Source organism: Phragmites australis, chromosome 4 (assembly GCF_958298935.1).
Source record: "Phragmites australis chromosome 4, lpPhrAust1.1, whole genome shotgun sequence".
Lineage (NCBI taxonomy): Eukaryota > Viridiplantae > Streptophyta > Magnoliopsida > Poales > Poaceae > Phragmites > Phragmites australis.
The window spans coordinates 6,002,986-6,022,648 of NC_084924.1; the positions used below are offsets into that span (position 1 = coordinate 6,002,986).

The 19,663-nt window shown below is 41.5% G+C and overlaps 1 protein-coding gene across 1 annotated transcript; it reads left to right on the top strand.

The window, feature by feature from the left end:
* The first annotated feature begins 6,938 nt into the window (after nt 1–6,938).
* LOC133915426 (MADS-box transcription factor 14-like) lies at nt 6,939–16,528 on the top strand. Its single transcript, XM_062358573.1, has 8 exons — nt 6,939–7,391; nt 11,609–11,687; nt 15,115–15,179; nt 15,263–15,362; nt 15,516–15,557; nt 15,746–15,787; nt 15,890–16,008; nt 16,146–16,528. Exons 1-8 carry the CDS (start codon nt 7,207–7,209, stop codon nt 16,246–16,248), a joined length of 735 nt encoding a protein of 244 aa, XP_062214557.1. The 5' UTR covers nt 6,939–7,206; the 3' UTR covers nt 16,249–16,528.
* The last annotated feature ends 3,135 nt before the right edge of the window (nt 16,529–19,663 follow it).

Consider the following 19,663-nt stretch of genomic DNA (forward strand, 5'->3'; position numbering starts at 1 on the left):
CTAGCGAGTCAATCCACTCCGGAGAAGCTCCAATTTGGAGATTGGGCTCTAGGGTGGTGTGCGGGCTTTGAGGTTGGATGAGTGTGCCTCTGGCGAGGGAGAAGATGGGAGGAGCTCGGCGGAAGTCCTCTGGAAGCCTAGGATGTTCCCACCATCCATCTCCGGTCATCATGGACATTGAGGTGGAGCTCTCCTTCTCTCTCTTAGGTGGAGTGGGGAAGAGAGTGAGGGAGTGAGTGAGAGAGAGAGAGTAAGAGAGAGTGATCGATTCACTTAAGTCAAGCTTCTGTGCTCTGGCGGTCAAACCACATGAAGTGTCGGTCTGACCGTAGAAAGCCCACGTGGCAAGCCTACGTGGCTGCCCCCTGTGGTCAGACCGCGAGGGCGATCTTGTATTGAAAACTTGAGTATATTTCCCTTTTCTATTCTTTTTCATCTTCAAGGAATCTAGGGTTTTCCTAAAGGACTCTCAACTATCCCCAAGTACTTTTGAAACATGTTTAAACTCAAGTTATCAAATGAATACGCATAAACATAATGCCATGATGCTTATGAATGCTTAATCACGTGATTAGCATTTTGGGATGTGACAAAATTCCTCTCAAAAGTGAAACACTTTCTTGGGAGAGGAGAGGGGATTTTAGCTTTGTAGAGCTCTTAGAGTCAAAATGTGCAAGATATTGTGATTGAAAGGGTAGAGGGGTATTTATAGAGACCCCTTAAAAACTAGCCATTGGATACCTTTTCAACACACATAGGATGTACTCTATATCAGAACATCCGATCAGTTCAAATTTACAGATTTGAACTTCAAGGCTTGACTTAGAATGGGAGAAAAACACACATCAGAACATCTGATGTGGAAAAATCAAACCGAGATAGAAAGACCTGAACTTGCTAAAACCGGAGGTTTTGACTGGATCAGAACATCCGATCCAAATATCAAAACATATGATATTGGATTTTAATACCAAACAGAGACCTCTAAACTTGTTAAAATCAGACGTTCTAACTCACATCGGAATATCCAATATAGAAAAAGAGGCACAAACAGAGAACTTTATACTCTGAAATCTCGGAACATTCGAGTACATCAGAACATCTGATCTAGAATTTGGAACATCCGATGTGAAATAGGACAACAAGACTCGATGCTAAAGATGTGAACTTGCATTGCTTTCTAGACTTTGTGGATATCTTTTTGAGCACTAAGATTAAAACCAAATCACAACGTCGCACCCCTCTTAAAAGTACAACGGTCCTATACTCAATTTAAAACAAAAGAGCACTTTAAAGAGTAAACCGTTCACCATCTTCTTTCTTTCATTTTGGGGGGTCGCCAACGTCGAGTTGCTTCACACAATGAGACTTTTACCTATTCAAAAACTTATTGAATACATTAGTCCCTTAATCGTTTGTTGTCAATAATCAAAACCCACATATGGGGCCTAGATGCACTTTCAATATGGAAATGACGGGAGGAAAATGATGATGGAAGGAGTGAATGTTGTCTTAGCTCACCATCTTGCTTTATATAGGGTGATAGCTCTCAAAATAGCTCTTCGAATGATGCCAGGGCATGACTCAAGGCCACAATCTCCTGCTTTACTGTCATGTCGCATTTAATGTTCGACACATGTGGGAGTGGTTGAGGCAGTAATCATGGGAACTCAGGGCACTGTGTTACCTAGCGCGTGGGTTTTCCCATCTTCATCATGATTCCCTGTCAGGTAAAAGATTCTTAGCGCTGTCCAAAATCTTCGTTGTGACGGTCCAACTTTCAAACCCAGCCAGCGACAAGTCTTTTCTCTCTATCCTTTCGCAAGGATATGATGATATTTTTCGAGGAAATCAGAAATCCTACTATGGTGGAATACCTTCATGAGGACTCGCTTGAGAACTCAAGTCATTTAGAATCCTGAATAGGTGACCTGATGACTCCGAGAACCCGGTTGGATGTACCATCCTAATTGGGAACCTGAGTTCTACTTGATGATACGGTCGGACAAAATGCTTATATTTGATGACTAGGTCTTTGATCCGTCGAACTCATTCATGTACTGGTGGGGGGCTTAACGACGAGTAATACATAACTACCATATACAGATACCCTATGGTTTTTTTAATTCTCAGGACATATCTTTTTCTCTGGGAAAAGAATCCCTGGATGCATGAAAACTGCCTGTAGATACCTAGGATATCTTATAAATAAGGAAGTTTATCTCCAAAAACGAGAAGAAAGACTCAAGAAGACATACAACCCCCTATATATGCGGAGCTTGGGGAGCCTACGGAGGACGCTTAGAGACAAACTCACCTAAGAGACAATTCAACACATGCCATTACACTCCATTGACACTACGAAAGTTCTACATTTACCAAGCCTTTCACAGTTAGATCGATATTAGCATCTCACCTCAACTACAGGCAAGGAAGTTGTTCAACTATATTAGATACATCTAGGCTAGCCACACACCCTATTATAATAGTCTCAGAGATTAATACAAGACAAACATGACGTAGGGCTATTATCCTAAGGGATGCCCGAACCTGTATAAAACCCCCTCTATGTGTTTCTTTGATTCGTCTACTCGAAGCATCTTCCATCTACTTTACAAGTTTGTAAGATCGACGATTCACCAATGGTTGACACTCATTATGAAAATCAAGCAAAATATCCTATTAGTCAATTAAAACTTAGAGTTTAAAAGCATAAGTCATCCACACAATAAGGTAATAAGACAATAAAAGTTCAACACTTAAAAATTTGGATTTTAGATAAATAATGCACTGGTAATGAGCATTACAATGACTAAATAGCGTATGCTACCACGGTCTTACAAGCAATAGTAGCCTGACAAGCGTTGTAGTGGCCGTTAAGTTACAATCCACTATATTTTACCGCTATCTTGTATCGGTAGCATTTGTACCCTGCTACCACTATTACGAGCATAATTGTGACTGCTACGAACACTATCTAGTCCACTACATTGTTTAGTACATTAGTCTCTGTGCATGGGATTGATACATAGTCCACTGCTGGCCCTTTTACTTTCTGTTCAAGCTCTGCCACTTATTAGCATCGTGAGAGTGAACCACAAATACTTTGTTACCAAATTTGATGGCCCCCAAATCCTCAAATGACATCCTTCAACAACTCATGGGCCACCTCGGAGTCTTTTGAGGTTTGCATCCTAAAGCTGCAGAAGCAAAGACTGATTGTTCCAAAGAGTCTGATTTCGTGGAGGCAAGCGGAGGAAGAAGAATTTCTCGGAGAAATCATGGTCTTCGAGGCTTTCTTTCATTGTAGCTTTCACCTTCCTGCTTTGGATTTCTTTAAAGATTTCTTCTCCTTCTATGGTATTGAGCTCATCAACCTCAACCCCAACTCCATCATGATGCTGAGCATCTTCGCTTACTTCTATGAATCCTTCATGGGGGTGAAGCCACTCGTGCTCCTCTTTCACTACTTCTCCCAACTGAAGCAGATTTCAGTTGTGGGTGTAATGGGTTCCGCCGGCTTCCATCTTTGCGAGGGCCTTGCTAGTGTGTACATAGACATCATGATAAAGTCGTCATGGCTGGGATGCCACAAGTAGTGGTTCTACTTCAAATGCCCTACCTTGGGTGTGCTCGAGTACAAGGTCATCCGTGCGAAACCAAGTGCAAATTGGCAAGTGCCTCTCGAGGTGAGCTAGCAACTCCAAGTTTGCCGACCACATCAAGGGCCTCAAGGCTCGTGGTCTGACGGCACGGAATGTGGCACTTGATTTCATCAAACCTAACAAGGGACATCGACAAAGGCAAACTTGTCATCTTCCCACTATCCCCGTCTGTTTTTATGCAGATTCTAATTGTTTGTATCTTCTAGTAGAGCTATCCCCGAGTGCCGCCAACAAGAGAGTGCAGAACCTCCTTGAGAAGCCCCCAATAGACAACTCGGATGACGTCCCAAAAGCTCTATGTGAGTTGCCACTTGAAGTAAGAGAGGTGGAAATTCAGATAATTTCCTTTATATGCTTTTCACACTATCTTTTGAGTCGTAATTTGTTGTTAGTCCTAACAGGTTCTTCCCTGGATTGAATCAACCTCGAGAGACGAGCTTGAAAAGGTCCTTCAACCATGGAACCAATGGTAGGAGGAGCAAGAGTACAAGATGTTCACTGGCCTAAGGGAGCCCAATACTAACTGGAAGAAGGCACAGGTCATAGCGCACAACTTGAAGACAAAGTTCAAGGATGTGATTGTCCGCATCATCCTTCTCCAAGCGCAGGAATTCTACCTGAGGTAATCCTTAACCCCAAATCCCATGCATTAGAAGTTCACTCTCACCTTGTGAAAAGACTTCAATGACTCAAGTGGCCTTCTTTTACTGAATAAATCTAGAAGGACTCAAGCTTGACTCAGGCAGAGGTGTTAAGGGAAGCAAAGGACGCCCTAGCTATGACATCAACGCTTCTATCAGAGAAGTCACCAGAGAAAATGACCGAGGCAACAAGCATCACTTAGGTGATCCTCAACCTCAAGTCTGGCACACATACTACTGACTTGGGAATTCCTTCCCTTGAGGTGGGGGTGAATCCCTCCCTCAAGTTTAATATTAAACCATCGATGTAAGCTGCGTACCTCATTCTTTACTTGAATCTTTTTCCTTTTTAATTTTCTTATTGATGTTTTCTTTGTAGTCATGTAGCTCCGAGCTCGGGGAATATTTTTGCAAAGTGCCTCAGAGGCATCAGAGCCCGTTGCCACACCGGCAATGATGTTGCCGCTACTCCGACCGTCGTCATGTCTAAGCAGTTCGGTTTGATTCCCTTGCCAGCTCTTCAAGATTACATGTCTCCAGTCATCGTCCAAGTAAGTTACTTTCATTTAGGAAATATTGTCTGAAAGCTCTTCTTTTAGCCTAACTATTTTTTACTTTGTAGACCACTCTCGACTGTGCAACAATTTTAAACACGCTATTCAACTGGTGTGCTGAGCTTGAGGCCGAGGACTCACTTTCCTCCGCAAGCAAAGTACAAATAATTCAACTCTAGCTGGCAAAAGAGAATTCCAAGACCACACGTCACATAGATGTCAGGTCCAAAGTTATCACAGATTGAGGAACTTCTGCCAACTTGTCAGACTTCACGTAGATGTCGGATCCGAAGTTATCGTAGAACCCATCATAGGAGTAGGTCGTTGCCAAATACTTGATGCGTTTAGTTGATGAAAACATATTTTATCATATCCCCATGAACGACGCCAGTTATCGACTATTGGTAAAATTGATTGTACAATTATTAAATCCTCATCTAGTAGCTTGAAGCTTCATGTACATACTATACATATATATAAGCATAGCTACATAGTATATCATCACATTGTGTTGCGTTAGAGTCCACAAATGAAATCGAAGGAGCACACTTGGACTTGCCGCACCATAGTGGCGGATCCAGAGGATAGTCTAGGTAGACATAGGACTACCTTGGGATCTGATCCAAGTTTAATTCAGTATGTGGACCTAACCCAAGATTCGCCTAAAGAAAAACAAAAAAGTTTAATCGGGTTCCTACTTAACACTTTGACACTAGGTTCGCCACTGACCTATGCCATCCACAAGCTGAACACGAGCATATGTTGATTGCTGGGGTCCAAATGTCATGTACTTTCACATTCGTACGTAGTGGAGTATATATACTACTCTGTGACTGCATGCAATTTCCAAATATATATAACTTGGGAGTAGCACTTCCACTAGTAGCATACAAGTGATACACTCCTACTCTACTAGTACCTCTTTCTACGTATGGCCACGTGGATTTTTTACATTTGAATTTTTTAAAAACATATTCTACCAATAGCCTCCTCCAAAAATCATTTCTAAAAATATTTCCTTTTACACGGTGCCATGACATTTGGTGTTGTAGTCGAATAGTATGGCACCGTAATATTTGACATCGTACTACTGATCTTCTATTTTTGATTTGAAAGATCATACATGGTAGCTACAATGATATTAATAATCACAGCATCATGATTAAATGTCATGGCGCTTAAAAGATGCTATTTTTCGACGTTGTTTCCTCGTAAATCATGTGTAGAAAAAGTTTTTAAACAGAGCCAAATTCAAAAAATTTCACCACGGCCACAAACGAGCAAAGGCGGGAAAAAAAAAACTCCGCCCCCCTCCCCCCCAGCCAATCAGGATGCGGCATGGGTTGGTGTGGTCACACTGTTGCTGTAGTCGTCGCATCGCGCAGCTGTAAACAGTAAGGCTCACTGGCCCACCGGTTCCGCCAGAACGGCCCAAAAAAGGCAGGGCCCTCACTGCCGCAGCCCGCTCCACACACCACACGCTATCCTCCCCGGCACCACCGCCCAAATCGAACGAGCCAGGCGAGGCGAAACCGACCCGTTTTGCCCAAACATTTCGTCTCGTCTCGTCTTGGACCGCCCCGTCCCGTGCACCTCACATGCACAAAAAAGCAAATGATACAAGCGCAACGTTCTTTCAAGTGAAATATTATAGTCATGTACTCATGTTGCTCATATATATTTTGTGATTTCCAGTGTTTGTACGTAGATTTGGCAAAAGCTAATGAATCTGAAAGAAATCGATTGGACACGAATTTGTCGAATTAACAAAACGACGAATCAATCGACAGATAAATAGCGAAACCGATCACGGAAAAAAGGAAAAAGATTTTATGTTCATGTGTGTGGCCGTGCTGCCAGACCTGGGAGAGAAAGGCAAGGGCGATTTCAACCGTACGAGGAGGAGGGGACACATTACCGTTCCGTGGGCCCCGCGACGGTGGTGCCGTGGGGCCGGTGGGCCCGGATATGGGTCCTCAGCCAATGCTAGCTCGACAGCGTCGGGCACGGAAACCAGACCGGTTTCGCGATACCGCCCTCCCCCTCCGATCCGTCGCGGCAGCGCCCCGCTCCCTTTAAATCTGCCGCTCCCGGCACCACCACACCTCCTCCTCCCCGCCCGATCGGTTCCCCCCTCCCTCCTAGTCTCCACCTCCACCGCCGCGTCGCCATGCACGCGCCGGCGCTGCCGCCTAGCATGTGCGAGCGCACGTAGGCGTAGGTAGGCAAGCCGCCGACATAGGTAGGTAGCTAGCTAGTTAGCAGCCGTCGCCGTTGTCGGTTGAAGCGACGTGGTTGTTAGAGGATATATTGGATAGGGAGCTAGGGGTTGGTAAGGAGGAGGCGATGGGGCGCGGGAAGGTGCAGCTGAAGCGGATCGAGAACAAGATCAACCGGCAGGTGACCTTCTCCAAGCGCCGATCGGGGCTGCTCAAGAAGGCGCACGAGATCTCCGTGCTCTGCGACGCCGAGGTCGCGCTCATCATCTTCTCCACCAAGGGCAAGCTCTGCGAGTACGCCACCGACTCATGGTACGCGTCGCTGACATGCATGACTCCGTCCCCTTCTCCGTTGCTTGTTTAATTCTCTGCCCTTTTAACGCAATCCATGCTTGAGCTCGCCTGCTTCCATTTCTGAGCTGATTTGAATTTGGGTGTTTGCTGTGTGTTCGATTATTATCTGTTTGAATTTTGTCGCGACTCTCCTGGTTTTGGGGAGACGGCTCGCGTGAGCCAGATGAACTCGAGCGTGTACCATATATGAGGTAATTTTATGCTCCACTTTCGCTGGGGATGTTGTCCGTGTACTATAGATGAGCGTGTAGTATGTATCTGGGGAAAATTTTGTTGCCACGCTGCATGCGTTGATTGCTTGACTGAGTTTTGGCTCCTATAAGGCTTTGCACCAAAAGGGGAAGGCTATTATTTAGTAATCTCTTACTCGGATTATTTGGGGGTTACATGGACGACCATGGTTTCTGTAATTTGGATTTTGCTCATCCAGCAACAATTAATAGCTAGCCAGATGGTACGTTGCTGCTGGCTCAACCCTCGCTTTCTGCTTGCATCTGTTACTCTCATCGCACTCACGCCTTTGGCTTAGTTCGGTGTGATTATCTCATTGCCGTTCTCATCGTTTTTCTTGTGCTTTTTTCCTCCTGACTGGCGAGACTTGTCATGGACTTCATGGCACACACGGTTTCATGGGGTCTTGCTGCATACCTAGAACTAGAACTAGAACGGTCTTGCTACATACCTACAACTACAAGCAACTAAGCAAGCTAGCTTGCTTGTGTCTTTACTCTTGACTGATGAGTGATGATGATGCCGAAGTCCTCCAAGGGCGTGCGCATATCGCAAGCCCCAAGAGTACACAAGCTTTAATTTGTACGTAGAATGGTTGATGATGCCATGATTTTCGTCAAGGAAGAACAGATAGGCGCACTTACGTGGATCCACCATTTCTTGGCTTATCTGCTTTCTGAGTTTATGTTCGGTGATACTAGTGAACGTGCATGGTTTCTGAATAGAATTACTCATTAGAAGCACATAAGCTGATGTGAACTTCTTCTACTTTTCCCCTTTTATTTAATCTTCTTTTTACCATCTGTACCATATCGTCTCAATGATCCTAGCCTTGAAGAACTTGCCGCCGTCTTTGTGGATAGGAAAAATCTTCTTAGTAGTCATGCATTTTCTCAGATGGATGATTTTTGTTTTTTTTTTCTTGGAGCAACTAGATTGATGATTTTTGTTGACTAAAGTTGTGCTTACTGCTAATCTCATTTGTAAACTACTATTCCAGAATGATGCTAACTAGTGAGCTCAACATTCATGTGAGCAATCACTCTTTCGCGCACATCCAGAATTACTATATTCTCTATTCTTCTTCCACTTTCTGATCCGCCTTGCCCCTACTGATCAATCAAACTCTAGTGATTAGTAACATCTAAACCTGGAGCCCTTCCATACATGAACTAAATAATCATTGCAACCTTAAGAAAGAAGTAATTCCGGCGACGTGTGTCCTCCAGAAGAACCATTAGTTTCAGATATTTCTGAACTGTCTTCCTCTCTGACTTCTGTGGTTGAATTGAGTTAGAATTAATAAGGGTATAGCAAGGGGAACATGCATGCACGTGTCATGTGACTGAAAGGGAGAGAACAATCCCTCGAAAGGGAATACCATGTTTCAATAATCTCGAGACACGAAGTTTTTGAAAAACCTTTGTTTAAATGCAGTAAATTAGGTGGGTTAGGTGCCTTGTACTGCAATGCTAATTCTTTCTCAGACTGAGAAGAAATGTTGTGGAAGCGTGCTGGGTTTTTTTTGAAGTGCAGTATATTAGGTGGGTTAGGTGCCTTGTACTGCAATGCTAATTCTTTCTTAGACTGAGATGAAGTGGTGCTTGCATAGAACCTAAGACGTAAGATATGATGTACTACATGAGTTAAGGCTGAATTGGAGAACACATGCATTGCTTTTAGTATTATTATTCATGCGAGTATAGAACTCGTCTATCACAGTTCTCTCAAGCTTCTGTAACCTATAGTGCGCAGACGTGCAAACTGCAAACATTCTATACAAAGAAATAAACACGGCCACTTTAATTAACCAAGCAAAACTTAGTCTAGTGCAATGTGTGTCTGCTAGAATGAGAAAACACAAGTGCTTCACCTTTCAATCAGTTGAACTATGTACGCAAGAAGCTGTTGCTTACGCAATATGCATTAACACCTAGCACATACCTATGTACACGAGAAACTGTTGCTTACGCAATATGCAGTAACACTCAGTACTTACCTTTGACTGAGCAGTACGCACCTTCTCTACCAGAACCTTCGCAGCATTTATCAATTTATAAACATTTCGCACACGCATATATAGATTCATTTACTCACTTTTATACTCCTATCTCTTTTGATGCCTTTTCCACTTATGTAGTGAAATTTCAAACAATTATAGTTTCAAATGAGAAACTTACTATCGATTAGATTCTGAATGCATGTTGTGTGCATCCTAATATCACATGTGTGATATTGGGATGCCTGATAATCATTGTGTACCGATCTTTGATTTATTGAAGGTGAAACATCTCATATTATCACTTAGCGCATGAATATCCATGTACAATGCACCTTGTCGTGGATTACAATGATTGGAACTTTAATTTTATTTTTCCTAATTGTTATTTGAGAGTGAAGGTTATATGAGTTTCCCCCAACTTGGACTTGGAACCCAGTTTCTTAAAAGATAACTTTAATATTTTCCTTATACATTTTGGTTTTATTTCTAGCAGTTTATCTAATGCATTTTTTCAGAAAATTACCTCTACACACACTTTTGATGGTATCTAGTGCAAATTATCCTTCCCATGTAAAGTTCTGGAAATTACATGTTATCTTTTTATATAAAAAAAAGTGACGTAACCTAACTCTTTCTGTAACTCGAGAAACAAGAACTGCAAGATCAGCATAATGTACTATGTACATCTATCTTTTTACTGTCCGAATTTATTTAAACAAAAAGAATCGTAAAAGTTACCAGGCTTTAAAGATACTTTTATAGTGGTATCCTTTTAAAGATTTAGAAGATAATGTTCAGTTGCTATGCACATATTCTCGTAATCTAACTGCATGGGAGATTAAAACAAACTAAGTATAAATCATGATTAGTAAGCATCTGTGATTTGCTAGCTAGCCATCTAGTTTTATGTGAAGTCATACAGTGCTCCATGCATGGAAGTTAAGTTACTGTAAATAGCAAACGATAGCTTTATCTGACAGACTGACACCTATTATTATATTCAAAGAATCAACACTGTTGAAAAATGAAAGAAATTATACAAGGATTGTACACGTAGTAAGTTCGCTACTATTTGTAAAGGCAATTTTTCTATTTACAATCAAGACTCCGCTTATTTGTTACCATGCTTAAGTTTTTTTTATGATAACCAATTAGATGGTACAGACACTATATAGACTAGTATGAATTCTTAAAAAGCTAAGATACCCTTATAAAGGCATCCACATTGAAACTGATTGACAGAGCTACAAAGCAGTTAGCAAGGTCCATAACAATAACATTATTTTGGTTTGGTTTCTTTAATTCACATTGCTGTCCTGTTATAACTGTTGTCCTTAAGATTGCTGGTGATGTAAGTAGCTAATAGGATGTCAAAATTTGATCCCAAATTTTGTACCCACTTCCCATGTAATTTGTCAAACAGTTGGAACAGAATGTTTTAAATCCTCGCTGAAAAAGGGATAATCTTTCAGTAGTTTATGAATTTTATAACTTGGGGTACAACATTACATTCTGATAAAAGTCGTACAGCAACGTAAGGGGGCCATGATGATTGGACAGCGATCCTCTGCAGGGGAGAAACAAATGCATTTTACTGTAGCACTGGAACAGTAAAAGCAGAGCGTGTGAACGATGAGTTGCAGATGTACTGTAGACAAAATACTGTAGCAACAGTAGCCCGTTATACTGCAGCGACGGTCCCTACTGTTCATCGGCTACTGTAGCATTTGATCTGATCCGTTGATTTTTGATCTGATGGCTGATAAGAGGTCCTAAGAGAATCCCGATCGATGATGATTGCTTACATTACTGAATGTATACTCATCCATCCATTCTTCATCATATAGATTCGTCGTTCTTCGTGTGTATCAGTGTATATTGCTTATTTAATCATGCTTGCATTTACTTCCAGTGCTAAGATGTGATTTCTACCTTTTCACAGTATGGACAAAATTCTTGAACGGTATGAGCGCTACTCCTATGCAGAAAAAGTTCTCATTTCAGCCGAATCTGAAACTCAGGTACAACAGCAAGTACACTTCTCTTGAGCTACATGTGAAATTGTGTAATTCATTAGGCTTTATTTGATTCATTAATTACTGTAATTTTTAGTTTTTGTTCATCAGAAAATTAATTGTTGTCCAATGTGTCGCTTATATCTCCCCACATCCAACAAAATCTCATTCAGTTCTTCTCAAGTTGGGTCGAAATTAAGAATTTTTATGTTGATTCAATTATACTGAACAAACATATGGTAGGGGTGGAAACGGATCGAATACGTATGGAATCGAATTCGGATAGTACAATTTATCACATTTTAATCCGAATATGAATACGGATTCGGATACTCTCGGATGCGAATACAAAATGGATAGTCCAAATTCGAATTCGCATTCAGATATCTACACAATCTTCAAAATTCATGTCTGGAATTTAAATTTTTGATAAAATTTGAATGAAATTTGGTAAAACTTGACTAAAATTTGTTCTAATTTGATTGGGATAGAATTTTAGAAATTTGGTTCGAAATTCACGTCAAAAATTTAAACTTTTGACCAAATTTGAATGGAATTTGATAAAATTTGACTGAAATTTGATCAAATTTGACTGAAATTTAATCAAATATGACTAAAATTTGTTCCAATTTGATTGGGCCAGAATTTCGCTTACCTCTAAAATTTCTAAAACTTTAGCAAAATTTGGTTCCCTGGTTGGCGGATACGGATACGAATCGGATATATCTCGACTTCGGATATCCACATTTGAATCTAAATCTCGAAAACGAATTCGGATGTATCCATTTTAGAAACGAATACTGATACGGATATCCATATTCGTGTTTTAACGGATACGGATATCGGATAATTCGGATACACAGCAATCCATTTCCACCCTTACATATGGCAGTCATCTTGGTCTTGATAGGACCTGCTGCTTCAGTATCTTAAATAGCGTGTAGCGGGAGTGCGCAGTGGTAGGGTGTTTTATAGTATAAGTAGCGATATTTAGGTGTATCATGCCAGCTATAGCTTTTTTATCGAACAAGTCAGCTATATTTGTGCAAATACATGGTTAAGCAATCGATTTCGAAGTACCCAAAGTTATCTTGTTACACAAGTTTTGGAATATATTTGTAATGAAGAGCTACCACAGAACATAGACTATAGCGGGTGTGTAGTGGTCTAGTGTATTCTTACAAACCTTAGCCAACCGTACACTATATTGGGCTTTTAAGAATTAAGACTGTGAAGCCGATATATATCTGAATTTTGGATACAGAACTACTTGCCACATTTCAGAACTAATTAAGCCATCTGTCTGCGTTAGATATTTTGACCTTTAATCTCCCCTCAGGCCTCAACCCTAATATTTCATATGAGCATCTAAAACATATCATTTGGCGGAGCAACGATCCTTTTCTCTAAGACCATCCCCCCTTACCTTTCCCTTGGATGAACTCACTCATTGTTATGGTGTTTTAACATGGTTGTCACAAGGCTACTAGCGCTTTCTTGAAAAATCAATAGATACTAGGTAGGCATGTATTACTCCTGTGTTTCACAATATTTGTCCATAGTGCACCGTGGGCACTAACCAAGGAAATATGGAGTATTAGTGCTAAGAAAAAGTCAATAAGAAATGACCATCCATACCCTATCGAATGACAAGATAGAACTAATTCCCCCTTTCAAAGTACTTAATTTGGGAAAAGAATGAAAACATTACAATAACTGTACTCTTGATTTCCTCGATGGACAAACATTTTGAAACGAATTCTCCTGATGTCATAGGCATAGTGAATCGGAGGGAATGACTATTACGACAGATTCTAGGTCAAACCAGTTAGCTTCATCGTATCCTTAAAAACTCACAAGTCACAACTACAGATATTTCCAGTCAGCTTGATCCAATGATGGTAATTCAAGCCATAACTCACAAGAAGTTTCAAAATCAGTTAGCTTCTTTCCCCATTTTATGCATTTTGGTTCTTTAATGAGTTTTTCGTTGACATTTACCTCGAAACTTTTGCCACGTTTGGGATAGCGGCTAGGAATCACATGCCAACGTCATCTAAGTTTTGATATCATAATTACCTTTTTTCCATCTGTTTTGCCTTGAGTTATTTTCATTGTGGATTTTGGATATCCTCTTTGCCACTTTGGATTTATTAAGATCTGACCATATAGCTTTAACAGCAGTTTGTTTTTTTATTGGAGAAAACATTTGAGATTTCATAATGTCGTGAATAGGAACTGATCGAATCTAGCTCAGTTGGTGGGAGGTGTGAGTGTATATCCTCACCATCCAGATTAAGTCGTCTTCAACTCAAATTTAAGTGCATATTTATTATTATATGTAAAACTACCTAGTTCCTCCTAGATCGGTTGAGTTTCTAAAATGTCGTGGATGGTTATTAGAAATATGTGCATAACTAATTTTATTTGGTAATGTTTGCAAGACGAAAACAATATTGTAATATTTCTAGAAGAATAGGGACTATAAGTCTTACTGTGCATCAAAAGTATCAATTAAGGATGGTTGACCACTAATCATAAGTGGTCAAAATAAATTGTCATACCCTAGAATACAACAGGGAAAAACATCTATGAAAGGACACGCTGGAATGGATAAGAATTATTTCCTCCACTGGATTCACTTTTTGGCAGAAGTTATATCTTTATATACTTTTGGTCGAAATGGCAATCGTAAGACAGTGTTAACAGTTAAGAGAACATTGATTATTTGTTGTGCACTTTCAGTATCATAAATGCTTTTATAATATATTAATTCCCATGTTTTTCATGAGTCGTTTTCTTCACTGAGAGTAACATCGTTATGATTATCAAGTCGAGCACATTGTGTTATTGGGTATTAGCATATATAGATCCTAAGAAGCAACAATATGCCACGAGGATGTTGATGCGACATTTTCTCCAAAACACTAAGATAAGTTCTATCTAAAAAGATTCACATACAAAAAAGAAACTTGAAAAGTGAGATCATGTACTAAAATAATGAAACAATATATCATAAGGGTAAAAAATTTGGAGCTTTACTGGTATCCAATACGTGTTGATGAGACTAAGGCACTGATTATACACATCAATTCACCTGTTTTACTGCAAACCCAAGAAACACTAAATTCTGATATGCAGTATGTTATCACCCAAATTTTCATCATTTGATCATTTCCTTAGAATTATCCTAGTGCAAGCTCCATGGAGATATGCCATTGTAACTATATACGGTCCTAGTCCTAGTTATAAGCATTGATAAAGTTGATTTTAAATTAATATAAGATACCGCGCAGAGCATCCTTTGTTCACATAATTCTCCCCGGCTATCATGTAATTAAGTTTCTCTCTTCGATTCTGAAATACTGAATCAGTAGCATTCCTGTTTATGATATTGACCCGAATTACATGCAAATCTTCTTTGGTTGTGTAGGGCAACTGGTGCCACGAATATAAAAAACTAAAGGCGAAGGTCGAGACAATACAGAAATGTCAAAAGTAATTTGCAGTCATTTAAGTTGCAGCAAATTTGTACTACGCGCAGTTGAAGATAAATATGACCCAACTTCTATGCCCTGCAGGCACCTCATGGGAGAGGATCTTGAAACTTTGAATCTCAAGGAGCTTCAGCAACTAGAGCAGCAGCTGGAAAGTTCACTGAAACATATCAGATCCAGAAAGGTAGTAAAAGACCCTAGCAGGAAAAAAACTGATGTAATCATGTATTCATGTTTATCAGACTACAGTGCAATAACTTATGTGATTCCTACACCGGTATAATCATATACCCTATATGTTCCAAAGCTGACATCTATAAATTCGCTGTATGTGCAGAGCCAGCTTATGCTCGAGTCCATTTCAGAGCTTCAACGGAAGGTAAATTCTGGACCCTGTTTACCTTTGTTGGCTATTAAGAACTTGCTAGTTAGAAACACATTTCTATGATTTCTTCAGTTGTGCATTAGATGGACATCACTTTAGAAACTTGTGAGTTGTGATTACATTCTAACATCTATGCAAATATTTCTGCTCCGGTGCTGACACATGCTGCATTATTGCCGCAGGAGAGGTCACTGCAGGAGGAGAACAAGGCTCTGCAGAAGGAGGTAGGCTGCTCGAGCACCACGTTGCCCCATCCAAGCTCCATCTCATCCTCTGTTTTTCCATCAAGCAAGGCAAATTGATAGAAATCCTTGCTCCTCGTGCAGCTTGCGGAGAAGCACAAGGTCCATAGACAGCAAGTGCAGTGGGACCAAGCTCAACAACAACAGTCCAGTTCGTCTTCCTCGTCCTTCATGATGAGAGAAGCTCCCCCAACAAATATCAGGTATAAATCACATCATGTCGTCAGTGTACCTTTTCATTGAAATAGACTCCTTTTCTTTCCCAAGAACATGCAAGGCAGTACTGAAGTTCCAGGAAGAAATAACAACAGAATGCGTTTTTGTTTGGTTCGAGCTGCAGTCCTTACCCCGCGGCAGCAGGCGGCAGGGTGGAAGGAGCAGCAGTGCAGCCGCAGGTTCGCATCGGTCTGCCACCATGGATGCTTAGCCACCTCAGCAACTGAAGGCTGGCCACCAGTCTCGGCGTGTAGCCCAAAATTCAGCAGCGGTGGCATGCTTCCTCGGCTGGCCTGCTGCTCCACCTGGTGTGTCATTATCTTCGAATCTTTTTTTGATCCCGAGGCCGGGATTTTACCGTAATTTCAGCATATAAGTATCAAGCTGCAATGTGTATATTTTGCTTTGTTCATCACCAATTCCCTCCGGTCTGCGCCGAGGCGGACGTACAATGAGTATACCCATGTAATACATCCGTAGCATGAACGGCAAGTCTTCCATTTTCCACACGTGCGTGGTTTGTGAATGCAAAATTGAGCCCCGTGCAGCCATATAATATTTCACACAACTGATACCGTTGACAAATTAATAAAGAAATTTATAAAGAATAAAGTATGTTTCGAGTAGACAAATTAAAGCGCACACAAGAATTTTTATATAGGTTTAAATCTCTTTTAAAATAATAGTTATATAAAGAGATATGTGGCTAGTTTAGATAGATCTAACTTAGTCAAACGATTTTATTACTTATAGTTGAAGAAGATCCAGCTGTGAAACGCTTGATGGATGTAGAGCCTCTACAGGTGTGATATTGCTGTGTCTTGGTCTAATAACTTATAATGACATGTCCTATGCAGGGTTCTCAGGCTCCCTATATGTAGCGCCTCTGCAGGTGTGATATTGCTCGTGTCTTGGTCTAATAACTTATAATGACATGTCCTATGCAGGGTTCTCAGGCTCCCTATATGTAGCGGGTGTATGTAATGTGGAGTCTTTCTTCTCGTTTTTAGAGATAAATTTTCATGTTTATGAGATATCCTGTGTAACTATATGTGATTTTCATTTGTCTAGAGATTCCCTTCCCGAAGATAAACATATGCCCCAAGAATCACGGAAAATCCTAAGGTATCAGGATATAGTAGTTTCATACTACTCATTGTTAAGCCCTCTATCAAGTGAAATGAGGCTTCGACGACGGATCAAAGACCTGATCAATAAAGATAAACTTTTTATCTGACTACAACATCGCGTAAGACTCGGGTTCCCGATTAGGATGGTATGTCCAACTAGGTTGTCAGGATCCTCATATCACCTATTCGGGATTCTGAATACCTCCAAGTTCTTAAGCAAGTCCTTGAGAAGGTATTTCATCCTAGTAGGATTTATGACTCGTCCTAAAAAAATATCATCTCATTCTTGCGAAAGGATGGGGAAGACAGGATTTGCTGGCTAGGTTCGAAAGTTGGACCGTTGCAGTGGAGATTTCGGGTACTAGTTAGAATCTTTTAACTGACAGGAGATCATGATTACACTGGAAAAACATGCGCGCGTGATGGTGTGGTGCGTCGGGTTCCCTGGGTTACTGCTCCTGCATGCGTTGGGCATTAAATGCGACTTGACAATAAAGCAAGAGATTGTAGCCTCAAGTCGTGGCATGGTGTCAGTTGAAGAGTTGTTTTCAAGGGCAGCAGATGGGGAGTCCACTCAACGTTCACCTCTCCATCATCTTCTACCTCCTGTCATCTTCGTGCCTCTCTCGCTTTCGTTTGCCTCCAAAAAACCCTCCACTTAAAATTCTTCTAGCGCCATGGGCCGAAAGAAGATCAGGAAGGTAGAGAGCTCCATTGCCGTTGTGGCGACGAGCGCGATCCCAGCCTAGCAAGAGTCTGATATTTCAGAGGAGGCCTTGGTCAAAGCGGAGCAAGATGAGGTAATCCCTTCTCAGGCTTTAATCTTTTCCACACCGACGGCGGAGTAGACTATCCCAAGTTCAGACATCGCCTAGATTGTAGTTTTACTTGATTTCTTCTGTTGTGGTTTCCGCTTCCCCCGTTCCAGCTTTTTCCTTGATATGCTCACTTTCTATGGCCTTCAACTCAACCCCAACTCCATTGTTATGCTTAGTGCTTCCTAATATTTGTGTGAGGCCTTCCTGGGCATGCGCCCATCCCTCAACCTCTCTTTCTACCTATTGAAGAGGTTCTAGGGCATGGTCGATGGCAGCACCAGATTTTGCCACCAAGAGGGAAAGACGACAGAGTATATTTGCTTTGCCGCCAAGAGTTCCTGATCGAGGTGGCACAAGAAGTGGTTCTACTGCCAACCTGGCTTACCGAGACTTCTGTACCAGGGCCTAGCTCCGCTACCAAGGGCTACGTGGATGTAGGAGCCGAAGGAGACCGCCATTCATCGAACCCTCATTAATGACATTCAGTATCTAAAGAAGAAGGGTTTGATGGCATACACATCACCAGGATTTCATCAAGTGATGCCTGAGCCCTCTGAAGTCAAGGATCTCTAGCGATTGGTAGGTTATGGCCGAGATGGACCCAGCCCGCAATGGTGAGATAGGTACTTATCAATCTCGAGTAGCCATTTAGTGAAGATGTGAACTCATTTTTTACGAGTCATCTTTTCTTGTCATTTTTTCATAGAGCTCTCACTGAGGGTGGTGGACCAGAGGACCAAGCTCCTATTTGACTTAGCCTGCGAGTTTGGCCGCTCGAACATCCTGGTCCCCATCGTAGAGATGGAGGTCGATGCTCAAGAGAAGATCTTGTCAGTAAATCTCATGAACCTTCTTGTTTTTTATTTCATCTTCTTTCCGAGTAGTCTTAAGTCATAGTGGTGGCTATCGTGAATCGTGAAGATCCCCGGGCGAGGGTAGCCAGACCCAAAAGCTGAGAACGCGGGCTTTTGGGATGTGGACCCAGATGATGACCAGATCACAGAGCCTAGAGGCCTGAGTGGAAACCCTGGTGGCAGTGCCACATCATAGGCATAGTCCTACGTCTGTGGTGGGGCGCTGGACGATGATGACATTTTTGCGGATGTTGACTTGCCGGTTGACGACTCCACACCACTGATACCGCTTGCTTCACTTGTAGCCCTTGAGGCTCCAAGCCCAAAACCCTGTCATGTGGATCTAGTGCCAGCTCCGACAACCGAAGATTCGATCCAGGCTATGACCACAGGAGATCCGACCGTGACCCGAGAACTCAAAGTACCGGCCCTATCTCAAGTGTAGCAAACATGCCCTTGGCGAGATGATTAGTGATCATTTTAGGGCATGTATGTGATTTTCGTGATTAATGATACTAACATGTTTGTCAAGTATATGCCTCAATAGGTCTCATGAATGCAAGACATGAAGAAGCCAACGTAGCTAAAACAAAGATTAATTGGATTAGTGAAATCCAATGAATATTGTTAATGTTGGATAGTCTGGCGCAAATGAGTTTGTACTCGCTGAAGTTTCCCCCCAGTGTTTTGAACACACCAGATGGTCCGACACTCAGAGGTTTGTACATGCCGAAGTATTTCTAGAGGAAGGAGTTGAAGATGCTACAGGCTGGATGGTCTGGTGCTTTGAAGATGGTGACATCGGAGCACTTTCAGTGGAAGGAGAAAATACAAAATAGA